The following is a 16,384-nucleotide window of genomic DNA, read 5'->3' as shown; positions in this document are numbered from 1 at the left end:
AGACAGCTTGTTGTGAAATAATTAAATTGAAAACTTGAAGAGTTCGTTTTGTACCTAACATAAAAGAGTATGACAGACAGCAGAACAACCCATACGCCAAACATATGCTCAATTCAGTTATTTTCCGAAAGTTAATTTGCAGCTGAGGGACTGGATAGCGGCACCACCATGCAATGGAAGCAGCTTAATAAATCCATGGATACTAAATCCATCCGTTTATTAAAATTTAATTTGCTTGGGGGCGGAATTTTCCCGTTTAAAAACTTTATAAATCCTCGGTTAATAAATCTAGATTCCGCTTTCTAAATCCATATTCTATTCTATCTGTATTGCATTTCTAAGTGAAGAAAGGCTTATTTTGATAGATACCTGATTGGCACGATAAGATTAATGCTGTGAAAACCGAAATAGATTTTGAACATAGAAATACATTTCTACCAAAACAAACTATGTTGCTACATTTTTCTGTGCTGAAATAATTAAATTATTAATTGTATTTTTAGCATCCGAATTTGTTGTTCTGCTGCTGGCCTATAGGTGCCTTGGTTAATTAAATCGCCACTTATTACCGTTAATGCAAAATCGGCTGAGAACACGGTAAACTCAACAAGCAGCACCTCCTGTGACACTAAAGCCGACGTCTTGGTTTTTCCAACTCGCGCATGATTATTTCATGGCTCTAGTCCAGGTCGACTAGACTAGCCAAAAAGTCGGCAATTACTTTTAAACACAACCCCCAAAAAGTCCTATAATCTTGCAATGCAAAGGTTTCGTAAGCAGTCGAGATGCATTATTAAATAAAATCGAGACTTCGGACTGCTTTATTTTCCAAAAACTTGCCCAATATTAACAGTAGGCTGCGAATTGCTTTTGGTCAATGCACGCGTTGCGCATAGCTGGTCTCCACAGCTAACCGTCTTGGCATCTTCTTAGCTTGTAGCTGCTTCACCTGCATCGTCAGACAGCTAACTAACTGAAGGGAAACACTACCGTAAAACTGATAAAAAAAACAGTGTTAAGTGAGGAAGTAATAGGGTTATATGAACGAAGTTTGTGATACACTACGGTGCTGTCTTATGCTATGTAACTGTGAGTGAGCATCTTAGACACATAGTGGAAACAACTGTATCACGTAGTGATAGCAGATTAAAAATTGGCTGCCACTATTTCATCAGCAAAATTGTGCGTTCAAAGCTCTTTTTCACAGTTTCTTGTTAACCTAACTTAAATGTTATAACATAGTAACCTAAGCCTGACTTAAATTTATAATTTATAACCTATCTTTAACTATGGGCTGCGTTAACTATTTTCGTTGCAATAGTCACTCTCTTAAAAATTTGGAATGTAACCAAGCTGCATAAGTTTAGCGGTTTTCTAGCGACCCAAAATAAAAATCTCACGACCCGACTAGCGTATTGACTCTTGAACTATAGACTAGACCAGACTACACATAGAGCAATGCTGTTCTGTAGTAGTTAAACACATCTTTACAATAAATGCGATTGCCATAGCCTACACAACACAAATACAGTATTGCGTAATTGACTGAATGTACTTTACCTGTAATTAGCACTAAATACAGTAATTGCAACACACAGAACATTGAAGAAAGTGCTTAAAATTATGTATAGTCTTTAACAGAGGTGGGCAGTACCGCGGTACTATAAACATCGAATTACTGTTCCGCGGTGTTTTTTCAGTACCGATACCGGTACCATCGAATCAAATCCATGTACCGAATTACTTTTTTTTAGAAATATAAGTCGGTCCTGGTACTCGGTACTTTTAAAATAGAAACTTCAAACTTTTGAGAAGTATGTTTTCTAAAATTTCATTTTAATTAAAACTTAGTGCCAATTTTAGCGATTTTTGTTCTTTTTCAATCTGCAACTATCTAACAAAGTCGCAAAGAGTGAGCTCACATATTTCTTGACCAGAAGAAACCTTTAACGGGGTCATAATATCGGAAAAAATTGCACTTGCAACAGGATCCGCTGTACAAAAAGTATCGGTACCGCTACTAACGGTACTTTCAAAAAACCGACTGCCCACCTCTGGTCCTTAATTGCATCTAGTGACGCATGGTAGAACTACTGTATGTTAAATATGTTGCTTAGTTCTCCAATTGTCCAGTTAAACACCACTTCGAAACTACGCCTTCCATGGATTTTATGAAGAAAAGGTTTGGCCTGTGCAGACGCTCAATTTAACACTATAAGTGTAAAAGAAAGTGACTATTTGACTGAAAATTAACGTTAGCTACTCAACTGCAAGTCTGCTACTAATTGCCTACCTGCAAAGTCGTATTCTACTCATAACGCTTTAGCTATATCTGCTAGCATAAAACCATTTAACCAACTTGATTCGAATACCAGCCATCGAGCATGTTGATTGCACATCCTGATGTCATAATGGCAATGTCTATTATAATTACTTTTTGGCAACTGTTGTTTGATAAGATCTGCCTTTTTTGCACCTGACCCGTACTTCAATAAAAACCTGGCGTCAATAGAGCAAAACAGGTGGTCCAAACTCTGGCACGAGGGCAGCATTTGTAAAATCTGCAGTTGTTAAAATTCACCTGCTTTTATTTAAAAAACTTGCATTAGCCATACAGCCTGAAATAAGTTGCACATAATAATTCAAGTGCAAGTCAATATGTGATTATGATGGGGTGATCACGCCTTTTTACAGCTAACGTCACCGTACAGTATTGTGTGACGATATACACATGGGATGATTTTAGCTTTTTGTTGCAAGCACAGTCGCAAGCAAGTAGAAAGCATCAAAAAATACGATGTTAGTCGTGTAGCAAAGCATCTAGTCGATTAGAACAGCAACCTCAGACCTTTGCTAACATTGCAGTTTCCCCTACTTGCGGCCCGCAATGTTCTCCTCAAACTTTAATGTGGCCCTTCATGCTCGCAGTTTTGAACCACCCTACAGCAAAAGACGATCTCAATACCCATGTAATAGCCTATGACTGTTGTAACATAAATAAAATCAGTTGTGAATCTAAACCATTTTGTTGTTTATCAGCAAATTACATTACAGCTTATAGTATCACTGTACTGAGTTGAGCGATATGTTGGCAATTCCAGCATTTGCAATACAGTACAAATCGGATTCTAAGCGTTCATCTTGCTAACTGCACCACACATCAATAGTTTTGGTTATTGCTTTATATTACGTGATGGCGCTTTATCAAGATTAGCCTATCGCTCTTTCTTAAATCAAATTTTGTAGCTCTAATTCGATGGGCTGTTTCTAAAATTGCACTTTAATTTAAAATTTTCAATTAGAAACCGAGAAATTTCATAAAATTTTCCAATTCTTTCAAACGTAGTTTCTACAAGCTTCAATAAATAGTCATAGGCCTACGTTACATTAAGTACAGTATAATAATTGCGTATCTAGCCAAAAGTAACTTCATTTTCTAAATCGAAAAGGTTCATTACCACTTATCTCTGGACATTTCATTAAGAGATAACGTTTTTGTAAGTGACTATTTCACCGTAAGTAGGTCACCAACCCTATAGTTCAAGATCAGGGAACAGATAGGCTATGTATACAAATTGACTTCAGAAATTTAAAGAGCTAAATTGAAGAGAACTTTGAGTAAAGTTTAGATTACTAAGTTATAACAATCAAGTTATGATAACAACGTACGAATTTACTGGTGAAATGCTCACAGCCAATCTCTTTTTATTCTACTTTTCTTCTGTTCTTCTTATATAACGCTTCTGGCATCACAAAAGAAAAATTCCAGCTTAGCTCTACATAGCACGATCTAGTTAACTACGACGCACTTTTAACAGAATAAGTACTGAACGACAGACTGTGCCTAAAAATGAAATCATTAATAATTTAAACCAAGGCATTGTCTGTTTCCCCAAAAGACTCACCATTGACTTTCTGTAAATAGGCTACAAATGGGTTGAAAGGAGCCGTTTCCTTGAGAATTGATGAAGTTTTAAGGCTGCCTCTACTCAATAAATTAATCCTGGAAAATATTGGTCATCCGGCTCGAGTGCCTATAGCCCATGGAGACCATTTCGTTTATCGGGCCAAATTACATTTTATGACCAATTTCTGTCAAAGCTTTAACTTTTCCCACTTTCAGTGTTGCTTAAATGCTTTAAGACACGCGCTACAAAATATTGTGTCTTTACCACCACATAAGTTTATCAATCCAAGCAGTACCACACATATTTATTTATGTTGAAAAAAACATTGTAGCGCTTTAATTAAGACAACGAATTAGGCATGACTATTTTAAACCATAACACATAGCGGTCTGGCAATAAACGTGCAAAAACTTCAACCAATCAATCGACCGTAAAATTAACACTTAACATATCAAGATATGGGCAATAAGCTTGCACTACAATAACGACTTTCTTCGACCATTTTAACTTAAAAACAAGTCATAAAACAGTGTATATACCTATAGGTTTTAAAAGACAAAATCAACAGAATGGGTACAAAAATAGTCTAAAAAAATTTTGGATTAAACATTGGCTTACATGTTAGGGTTTATGATAAAACAATTTTTAAAGTAAACTAAATTTCTTGGAAGTAAATTTAAAGAAATCTCTTTACAATCAATGGAAATAAAATGGCTTTAAATGAATTAAGATTGGGGTCTTGATAAAACGTTAAAAAATTAAAACAAGCTAAAAGTAAAGCTTAACTTCAACAATCACAGTCACACACAGATTAATTCTTTGATGGAAGGATTGCATCAATATCTTCACCAGCCATTAACTTTTTTTCCATTTGGATGAGGAGCTCAACGCCGTCCACGACGCACTGGACTTGCTGTACTTCGGAGGAGCCAAGTCTAAAGACAGATTGAACAGAATTGAAAAATGAACCCAGTAAAAACAGTATTCATGGGAGGATTTGATAACCATTAGCTTTGAAACACAACACGCCACTTGTGACTTTGTTGCAACCTGTGGCGCCAAATTAATACTTTTCTCAAGAAGCGTTAAAGCTGGTAATACTAGTAGAATGCGTAAGAAGATAAAAAGTTAACCAACGTCGTCTTATACATTTTGTCCACAATTACCTGTCCAGATTGGAAATATCGAATGTTCCATCTGAAGAGGCGGTGTCCACACCTCCGGTTCCACGCTTTTGCAGCCGAAGGTCTGCCAGGATTTGGTCAAACCTTAACAGGATAATAACTTTTAACGGATGATATGTTTTGCACAAATACAACGATTCAAATACAACCGAGCACTAGCTTCATAGCTAGCTAGCTGCTTATCAAAAAAGGATAATTTACTAATGCACATGTTTCGGTATTCGGTACATCATATCTCCAAAGGAAAGCACGCATTGAGTTATTTAAATGTGGTGTCTTGTAAGTTAAAAGGATTTGTCGGTAAGCGTTATCGTGTAAATTGTCATTCGAAAGAAGATCCCCTTGATTAGGAACGCTCAGGAAACGTATACGACCATTGTTATCTCATAACGAATGTATCGTGTATCAGTAGAATCGTAAAGTATCACCTTTTGTCCTTGGAGAGAAGTGGAAGCTTGACATGCACTCCACCGCGCAAGCCAGTGCCGAGATTTGAAGGACAGGTTAGTATGTAGCCGAGGTGTTCGTTCCACATGTATTGCGTCCTCTTTCTCTTCAGCTGAGCCTCGACCTCACTGACCCCTTTACAAAACCTTGAAATGAAATGCGACTTTTGTTTATAGTGAGCGGGTTAACACGGCGGAAAAGATCAAACGAGCATCATTGGACAAAACAGTTGAAACTATATGGTATCTGGCAATACAAATTCTCACAAATGTGTGACTCTGCATTTTATACCCACAAGTCGGTTAGTGTATTGATAGCTACCTCTCGAATACAGCCTTCATGTTTCCACCTTTCTGCATTGATATAAGCCGCAGGTGGTCTTCTTCGTTCACCCATACCAAGAAGTTCTTCATGTCGTTGTGGAAAATTCCCCTGGCGTCCGGCCAATCACGAGCCATTCCTGCATGATGTTGAAAATACAATAGGATGGTTTTAAAATTGCCTCCTTTTGAAAAATAAAAATTCTGCTTGTTAAAGGACATACGTGAAATCTGTTTACAGATTTAAAAACATATATGTCCCAAATCTTAAAAAACTAAAATTGAAAAAGAACTGGATATAAATCATACAGTATTAGAATTTATAAGATGATCTTGAAAGTAAATCACATGCACTGATGCACAAGTATTTAATCTCACTCAGATTTAAAGTATTGTTTTTGTAAGTTTGCATGATGATGATGATGATGCATTCATGATCAAATAATCATGTTTATTATTTTAAAATATGCATCACCAACACCTGTTGTTAAGCATGGCATTGCTTCAGTGGTGAAACAAAAAGATACCTGAGCTGGTAAGCAAAGGTGACACTGGTTTGTCAAAGAGGAGGTGATCTGCAATGAGATGCTCTTGCTCTTCATCAGTCATCTTGGCCAGTGGATAATATTTTCCTTGCAGTTCTCCAGTCAAACTAAATAAACAAACCATGGCGTTTAAGTCAACTAATGCAGAGATTTTTTGTCTCCACAGTGTGAATTTAACAAGTTTTTATAAAAAAATAGAAAAGAAGGCGGGAAAACATCATACTTTGACAAAGCGTCAACAGAGGTCTTCTCCACAGCCCTTCTTTCCAAGCGATTGCACCAGGGCGGAAGAGAGTATCCACGAATACTGCGACCAGTGCGCACCCGAGACGAAAGAACAAAGTTTTCGTCAAAGTCGCCACCTCGGAGCTTGCTCGAATCCAGATCTGTGATGTGAACACCATCCTCTGGATAACCATTGTGCCGCTCTGAAAAGATTTTCATGTTAATTGCTTTCGAACTTGTATTTAAAGTAACATTATTATATCTCTATTGTTTTATGCACAAAGACTTAATCTCATTTATGGATGGTTTACACTGCTGTCAAATAACAAGTGGGCGTTCAAAATAATTTCCTTAATCGAACAAAACTATAAATACTGGAATGAGACCATCGCTGGATGGAATAAAACTAATGGCATATTAAGTAAAAACTTTAGGAGAAGATGATCAGAATTCCTCTTTCGATGTAATTATTCTGTTATTGTTATAATAAAATAACACTTCCTCCTAGCAAACCGCAGGAAGTGTGCATGAAAGCCAAAACCAGCAAATGGAGCATAGCAAATAAACTTAAGGCCTCCTTGTTGCCCTTTAGTTGGTTTGGTCTATTGGCTAGAGTGCTAGACCAATAAACCAACTAAAATAAATTATGTTGCTATTGATGGGATGAGGTAATAAACTGTCAAAACTACTAACTGGAAATGACAGGTTCAAACAGGTCTTTGAAAACAGTATAGCATTCTTCATCTCCAGCAGTGAGACCAACAATGAAAATGAATGGATGGCCGGGATTGTCAACACCAGTTTGAATGCAAGAATCCAAAGTACAACCTGACAATGGTAAAATGTATTTATCTTTACTGATAAGAGTTTTTCCTCAGGTCCTTTTGTTAAATCTGTTTTGAACTAGCAAACAAGTCGTTGCCCTGACAACAGTACAAATAATAATCATGTACATACCATATTCATTAACTAATAATACCAAACACTGTTATCTCCCGATTAAGACATGACTTGAATCCGAGTGGCTAGTGCTACTTTATCTAGCGGTAGCATACTTTGTTAACACAACTATGGTTCTGTTATATACAACAATAACAATCTTAATCTCAAAGCTTGAAACATCCAAACTTTGTAATAAAAAAAACAGCTAAAATCCTATTTGAAGAAGATTCATGTTGCCCAACTGCGAGGAAAACAAATTTCTGTGTTAATATACCACACGCAAGCTGACTGTGGTTTTACTTCACATTTTGGTTAAGCAAGTGGAGGACTGCTAACCAAGTGATCGCTTGTCTTTTACCAACCGCAGTGAAGTTGATCCAGTTTTTGTTCAAAAGTTTTTTTTAGATAAAATTTGGGCATCTTCTCATTGTATGCATTACTAATGTCCAAATTAACTCATACTCTCAAAAATTATTAAAAAATGTCAAGTTCCTGACAAATCTTTTTTGCACTGCTATCTCTTATACAACTGTGGGAATTATTTTGGCGTGGCGGTCTTTGCATATTCTCATTTAACAACAGGAAATGTTCTGGAATCTAAATTATTACAGTGCATGTTGCCTACTGTTAATTGTATTAAGCTACAGGAAAGAAAATGTTAGGGTTAAGTTCGGCAATGAACGGTGCAGTTTTTCTACTGCGTGCTTAATGGGGAAATTACTCTACATACACGAAAAAATTCAAACTGTCTTTCAAGGCAAACCTGAGTCAGTGGTTTTATCTTTCAGTTTTTCATAAGTATCTTTTGTCAAACATTTTGCCATCCAGTTGCTGTGCTTGGACAGATCAGGGAAGTTGTCAGATGATAAGACAGGTTGAGGCTGTAAAAAAATTTCTTTTATACGAAATTTATTCCATTAAAATTAGACAGGTACCGCTTATGTCCTTGTCACACTAACCAGAATGACCATCTGTCCCTGTACTTACTTTCTCTTGTTTAGCCTTGGTCTTTGGTTTTGGGATCAATTTGTCAATGGACTTCTTATTTTCAAGAAGTTTTTCCATTTCAATCAGCAACTCAACCCCATCTATAACACATTGTACTTGTTCCACCTCTGATGAGCCTAGCCTATAAAATTTTGATATAAAATAATGAAAATATGAAATTCATTTCAACATCGTAATTTAAATTGTATACAATGACGTGTCTTAATATTCCAGTAAAATTTAAATATTTCAGCACCTATCTGAGTTGGAGATATCAAATGTGCCATCCGTTGACGCAGTATCGACACCACCAGTTCCTCGCTTTTGCAGGTTAAGAGCATTCAATATTTCTGAAAACTTGGCGTGCTTGCTCAACAAAGGAATTTTAAGATGCACACCTTCAAAAACATTTATTTATATAAAATTATTTATCAAACTAGAAATCTATCTCTCTGTGCATACCTCCCCTCAAGCCAGTGCCAAGATTAGAAGGGCAAGTCAAAATGTATCCAAGATGCTCATTCCACATAAACTCTTCACCTTTTGACTTTATGAGGCCCTCCACCTGGTTACATTAAAAATAATTATATTATCTGGTTTTGTAAAAAACTCACAATAGTTTTGCAACCTAAAAAAGGATAAAAGGGTTTACCCAGGATCAATAGAAGATAAAAACAAACCATCAAACTGCTCTATAATACCCAATTATTTTAACCTTCAAATTAAAATTTTTAGCATCATCTCGGCATATGTTGTTCTAATACCTTTTGCAATCCATCACAAAACCTTTCGAAGACTGCCTTCATATTTCCTCCTTTTTCCATCGATATGATCCTCATGTGATCTTCTTCATTTACCCAAACCAAAAAGTCCTTCACGTCATTGTGCCTTAAAGAAAGATATGTTATGTACCACTGATGATACAATTCCGAATGGAATGTTATGACACGATTTTAAAAGTGGGCAACACTGGTTTAAACACGTTGTATTGTTACTAACCATATCCCACGTGCATCAGGCCAGTCTCTAGCCATGCCAGCACTAGTCAGGAGAGGTGAAACGGGCTTATCAAAGAGGAAATGATCGGCAATCAGCTGGTCTTGCGTTTCAGCAGTCATTCCACTGAGTGGGTAATAGGTACCCTACCAAAAACAAACATTTAAAGGTTGACAATGCCTCATTTTGCTCACAAGAACCCAAACTCCAACTAACTTTCAATGGCCCATCCAATGCAGAAAGTGCATCAGACACAACTTTTTCCACCTTTCTTCGCTCAGCTCTTGAACACCAAGGAGGAAGTGACAATCCACGAATGCTACGCCCTACAGAGAAAGTGTTTTAACTTTTGTATCATGTTACAGTTGTTTAAGAAATCTTCTCTTTAGAGAATAGTTATAAAATATCAATTACAGAATAGTAAAATAAACAAACAAAGAAGCTCAACAAGTCATTCAATAAAAAAAACAAGCAAAAATTCAGAAGATACCTGTTCTTACTCTAGAGGAAAGGACATATTTTGGATCAAAGTTCCCTCCAGTAATTCGAGATGCATCAAGGTCGGTTTTGTGTCTGCCATTTGCTGGATAGCTGTATTTCATACAACTTTTATTTGTTACTATGTTTAACTAAAATTTCTTCTAAACTTCTAAAAGACAAAATGCAGCAGATGTCAATTTCTTTTGAAATATAATTTTAAGTGCTGCAATAAACATACCCTCCATGTCTTCCTCTAATGACTGGATCAAAAAGCTCAGAAAATGTTGAATAGCATTCCTCATCACCTGCCACTAATCCCACTGTCATGATGAACGGATGGCCAGGATTATCAACACCTAGAGTAATACAAAATATACAGGAGTAAGAAAAGGTAAACTTGAACTTGATTAATCATTCAATCTGTGTCATTAAGCTAACCATTAAGTGGTTAATTTTCAAGTTTATTTACCAGTCTGAATACACTTGTCAAAAGTGCAACCACTAGATGTTTTCCTGTCCTTCAGCTTTGAAAAGATTGCAGGCGTGAGACACTTAGCCATCCAATTGTTATGTTCAGAAAGGTCTGGGTAGTTTTCATCTTCAGCCTCTGCCGCTTTGGTTGGCCACAAATCATCAATTCCTTGCCCTTATAAGTTGTGAAAAGAAACGTTAGAAAAAGTTGTCTTTAAATAGTATTTACTGTGTTGGAAGTCAGCCAAAGTTCCTAGAATGCTTTGCTATTTGATTACCAAATCCCAACACTACTTTTCACAATTAACCTGCTTCCAGTCTCTTTTCCATTTGTATAAGGAGATTGACGCCATCAACTACACACTGCACTTGATCAACTTCTGATGATCCAAGCCTAATTTTATAGAAAAGCATAAGGCTACTTAATCATGTTTTTACTTTATTTTCTTTGTCGTTTTGCATGTTTGCTTGCTGTTATTGTTAAAAACAACTACGACAAAAAGGAATTTCCACACAGTGAGAAATAAATGAACATTTGGCACCTGTCTGAGTTGGAAATGTCAAAGGTTCCATCTGTTGATGCAGTATCAACACCACCGGTACCTCTTTTCTGCAAACGAAGTTCCTTCAACAGGTCCTCAAACTTAGGGTTCTTGCTCATGAGAGGTATCTACAACAAGAATAAGCAAATGGCATGTTGTAAACATACTCTTAAACTTATATTTAACTCAAATACTCACCGACACATGTGCCTATGTCACACCCATACCTTACCAAACATTCAATGCAAGACTAAATACCTAAATAACTAAATGCCTGACACGTACAGGTTAACAAGAACATCACAAACCTTGAGATGAACTCCGGCACGTAGTCCAGTTCCAAGGTTAGATGGGCAGGTAAGAATATAGCCAAGATGTTCATTCCACATAAAGCTCCCTCCTTTCTTGGTCATGGCATTTTCAACATTTTTGAGACCTTCACAAAAGCGAGTGAAAACTCGTCTCATATTTCCTCCCTTCTCCATGGAAATAACTCGACTATGGTCTTCTTCATTCACCCAGACCAAGAAATTTTTCTCTTCATTGTGCCTTCAGGAGATATTTGTAAATTAATTATCAAAGTCACTAACAACTTTTTATGTCAACACTGAAGTTTTTCTTGGTTGTACCAACAAGTTTATTTTTGAATAAAAGCCAGCAGAATCTGAAGACACCACTAACCAAATCCCTCTGCTCTCTGGCCAATCTCTTGCCATCCTAGATGCAAGTAGAAGTGGAGAAACTGGTTTGTCAAACAAAAAATGATCGTCAATAAGTTTGTCTTGGGTTTCCTCTGTCATACCAGTCAAAGGATAATATTTTCCATGAAATGGACCACTTAAGGAACTAAGAGCACCAACCAAAATCTTTTCCACCTGCGACACCACGAAATAAAAGTTTTTTTGAATGTGTTTAAACCAAAAACAGAACAGACTACACAAAGCAAAACAGGATTTTGATTAACAAACCTCTCTACGTTCAGCTCGATCACAACATGGCGGTAGCTTATAACCAGAAATGCTACGGCCCGTCCTAACACGTGAAGACAAAACATACTTAGGGTCTAAATTGTCCCCACCAACCAGATGATCAGGATTTAAGTCAGTTGGATGCAACTGATCCTTTGCTGAAGATTTTCAATACAAATGTAATTATTGCTATCTATAACCACTGGAATATGTACTTGAATTTATTTTATAAAATATTTAGATAAGGCAAGCAATGCCAAATGTACAGGCAGTACATACATAAATTACAAGCACTGTATTTTATCCAATAACACAATTTTGACAACAATATTACCTCTACAGTCTACACTCTACAGTAAATAACACACTTGAAGAGCATTTTATAAAACTTGTACAGTAAATGTACAAAAACTTTTGCTTACCATATCCACCATGTCTTGCACTAATTATTTTATCAAAAAGTGGAGCGAAAACCTCATAACTTTCTTCATCCCCAGCAACAGCTCCAACAGTCATAATAAAAGGGTGGCCAGGATTGTCAACACCTAAACAATTATTTTCGTAAATTGAGATGTTTCAATTTTTAGTGCTGAATAATTATCAGCAAGTTTTGTAAATTTCATGCTGATGCATTTGATATCAAAATCCAATTGTTGAAAAAAAATTACCTGTTTGGATACACTGATCTAAAGTTACTCCACCAGGTGTTATTTTATTAGCCAGTTCATTGTAAAGCTTTGCATTCAAGCATTTTGCCATATGATTGTTATGCTTTGATAAATCAGGATAGTTGCTCAACTTTGTACTAGATAAAAAAAGTTGCTGCATATTTGTATTACCTAAAATACAGTATGTTATGCTTTAAATAGCAAATTTTGCAGTAATGTACTAATTTACTTCTATATGTTACAAAAAAGTTTATTTTAAGCAATTCAACTGCAATAAATAATACAAATCCATAAGTGTACAATCTTTCTGCTCATCATGATAAAAATAATTTTACCCAGAAACTTTGACTGAAGCAGGAGCACCTGCAAAGCAAATAATACAAATTAATAACTTAGAAAAATAAGTCCTGAAACAGATAATTAAAAAAATTTCTAACCTGCTGGCATGCTCTCTGTTGATGATCCACATCCCATCTTGGAGTTTAGTAAGAATTCGAATTCCAAAATACAGTTAAAACATTCCAGAAACCTATTAATTTAGTAGTTGACAGGCCTACTATAAAATAGTTTAGTAAAGTACGAAATTTTAATCTTAATCAATTAGAACAATATCAATCTTCACGTGACTTATTAAATATTGGTCACTACTTTGGGCTACCTGATACTACACTAATACAGCTAGATTGGAAACATGTTAGTGTAACTACTCATTTCAGTGATTTTTTTCAAATTGATATATATTTGGTTAGATTTTGAATTACTTTGCTCTTTTTTTAGATCTACTGTTTTTTAGAATTCAGCATACAGGAAAGTGCACTATTAATGCTTTGTCCAAGAGCATCTCAACAACGTATTTTATTAAATCGGGATGTATTACATGAGGATTTATAACCATATTGTGCACTTTGTAAGATCCAATTCTCAGTATCTCATTGCATGATTTGACAAAATATTTTATGCTCAAGTTTAGATATATATACAATCTTCAGAAAGATAAAATGCCATGCACACCTCAATGTTAGTCTTGATTTTGTGGCCTGATACAAGATATTTTCCCAGACTGGAATCTAGGCCCCCTTTCTGATTAAAATACGCAAAACCAAGTGCAAATTTTACACTGGCAGATTTTGGAGTGTGTAAAATTTAAACACAAATTTTTAAAAATGTATAATTTAATTGCAATAAGTTCAATTTAAATACACTCTAAATTTCTTGCAATTTTGTCTAAGGTAGTAAGGAAAACAAGAAACAAAGATATTTCAACATTTTCTATTTAAGTTCTTTTATCATATGTTCTTTATTTCGTTATAACTATGACGGTTAGCATCATAATTTTCGCACTATGAAATTAATGACGAAAAATAAACGATACAATTACTACAAATTACCGATATGCAATATTTTGTTATTAGCTTACCTACCGTGCCGCTTAGGGATTTTTTCATCTGAGAAGTTGAAAATTTCAACATAAGTAGGTCACACAGCCCATTGTTAAACGTAAGTGGTTAAATTAGGTAAAAAACTAAGAAAAACTATGTAAAAAGTTGATGGTTATAGGCCTACTTACAAACTTAATATTAAACTGAAGGACTGAGGTTACATTTCGGATACTAGCCTATAGATAGGCTAACTAAATAACCTAAATTTTAAAAGGAAAACATAAAAATTATCATTGAACGCTTAATGTTTGACCATCTTTTCTGATAGCAATAGTTGACATAAACTTCGTTTTAACCTTGCTTCAGACAAATCAGAATGAGGCAACGTTTAACAGACTGGCAATTTTTAGTTTTTAGCAGGTAAACGTTTCTATAACAACCGTTTTCACATCCTTTGAATCAACAACAAAAACATAAAAATAATATAAACTTTTTCAAGCGACAAAGACTTTCAATTGATACAAGTACATCGACAATAGTCAACAAGTTATACGTATTTGATAACAGCCTAAAAAAAATTAAAAACTTTTCTAATTTTTATGTGTATCTCAGTATTCATATAAAGACGGAACTGGGTCCTTTTTATTCCAGAGCTTATTGTTGTAAGTCCATAAGGTCGTTAACATTTCAGGAAGTAGGCTCTCAGAGCAGTCGGTACTTTGAAAGTACCGTCGGTACCGGTACCGATACTTGAAAAAAATGTACCGACGGTTCGGGGATTCGGTACTATTTTAAAAAAGTGGTTCGGTACTTTGTCGGCACTCGGTACCGGTATTTTTTGTGTAAAAGATGCTGCTGCAAATGCAATGTTTGCCGCTGTTATGCTGTCGGTAAAGGTTACTCCAGGTCAAAACATATGTGACGTAAATCGCTTGCAATTTTACGTGACATTTCTAGATTAAAAAAGATCAACAGACGCTAAAATTAGAATTAAGGATTAATTAACATGTATTTTTGAAAACAAACTTGTTAAAATTTTGAAATTATCACGTGACAAGTACCGAGTACCAGGACCGACTGAATTTCCTTGAAAAAAGTAATTCAGTACAAAGATTCGGTACTTTTTTTCAAAAGTACCTCCTGTACCGGTATTGGTACTGAAAAAGTATAGCAGTACAGTAATTTGGTACTATAGTACCGCGGTACTGCCCACCTATGCTAAGTAGCCTATAGCGTATTATCGAAGCTATGGTTCATGTTAATCTCACATGTTGTATGATAGTAACGTAGACTCAACCCAATTCTACTTTCCAATCTAAATCTATCTTAGAATTAACCGTAAGCAAAGGTGGACAGTACCGCGGTACTATAGTACCGAATTACTGTAAATTACCTCTTAAATTACTGCAAATTACCTCTGACCGTAAGTAGCTAAATTTAATTATTTTTGCATGTAGCCTACTCAGTTTCTTAACCTAATCGTCTATCTTTAACAATGAAGTAGCCTACATGACATACTTAATGGTGGAATAAACTCGGTTCCTTTATTCTAACCTTTGTAAACGTAGTAAGCAAAAAAATGTAAAAATCGTAGTCCGAAAGCTAGCAACAAGCTTTGTTTCGTTTTGAAATTTGATCAATGGCGTCCCAATTAAAAATATCACTTGGTCACCCATGTAACCGCTGGGGTGTAGGCCTATTTCCTTGACGCCAACTTACTTTACTGCAAGATTGGTTTTTATATACGTCATCAGTATGTAAGGAAAATTGTAAATAATGAACGAGTCCGATATGTTGTTAGTTGAAATTTTGGGGCAGGAAAGGCTCAGTCAGTCAATTTTTCACATCTTGTGGAGAATTTTATGTACGTCAAAAAGAACTAGAAGAAAACATTTTTCTGACAAGCGGTCTGACTGTTTATTTACCTGTGCTAACTAAACGTGTTGTTAGGGTTGATTGTTGTTAATTATTGCTTGATCGATTGTTGGTTAATCTGACTCCATTGATAGCGCGTTCATTAACGCCTGATAGCCGCCTAGTTGAGCATCACAGTACCAAAACCAAACTGTCTATATCTTGTATATTGATATATCATTGTTTCTCAACGAAACGGTTACCGGTACTGTTTTCAGAGCACAAAATAAAGCCGCATTCGGTAGAGCGAGTAGACTGTCGATATCAGACTGACATAGAGCATTGAGCATCATTGACATAGCGCATAGAGCATTGGTAACGAATGACGTAATTCAGAAGTGATAATGTGTTGCTTAGTCTAGACACAGTCAAAATATAGTACAGCGTTTGCTGTAAAACACACGAAAT

At 35.7% G+C, this 16,384-nt stretch overlaps 1 protein-coding gene across 1 annotated transcript; it reads right to left on the bottom strand.

Annotated features, from left to right (window-relative positions):
- Window positions 1–4,191: 4,191 nt before the first annotated feature.
- On the bottom strand, window positions 4,192–13,239 carry LOC143449736 (creatine kinase, flagellar-like). Its single transcript, XM_076950047.1, has 26 exons — window positions 13,121–13,239; window positions 13,019–13,046; window positions 12,684–12,820; window positions 12,438–12,560; window positions 12,016–12,173; window positions 11,729–11,922; window positions 11,356–11,596; window positions 11,048–11,175; window positions 10,814–10,899; window positions 10,504–10,680; window positions 10,273–10,390; window positions 10,045–10,145; window positions 9,771–9,880; window positions 9,558–9,700; window positions 9,323–9,446; window positions 9,021–9,123; window positions 8,815–8,956; window positions 8,559–8,700; window positions 8,335–8,452; window positions 7,323–7,457; window positions 6,628–6,832; window positions 6,387–6,511; window positions 5,861–5,999; window positions 5,521–5,685; window positions 5,075–5,176; window positions 4,192–4,843 (listed from the first exon to the last, which is right to left on the bottom strand). The coding sequence occupies exons 1-26, from the start codon at window positions 13,155–13,157 to the stop codon at window positions 4,720–4,722; spliced, it is 3,405 nt and encodes a 1,134-aa protein (XP_076806162.1). The 5' UTR covers window positions 13,158–13,239; the 3' UTR covers window positions 4,192–4,719.
- Between the last annotated feature and the right edge of the window lie 3,145 nt (window positions 13,240–16,384).

Source organism: Clavelina lepadiformis, chromosome 3 (genome assembly GCF_947623445.1).
Source record: "Clavelina lepadiformis chromosome 3, kaClaLepa1.1, whole genome shotgun sequence".
Classification (NCBI taxonomy): Eukaryota; Metazoa; Chordata; class Ascidiacea; order Aplousobranchia; family Clavelinidae; genus Clavelina; species Clavelina lepadiformis.
Note: the sequence above shows the minus strand (reverse complement) of the source record. Positions and strands in the feature narration are given on the sequence as shown.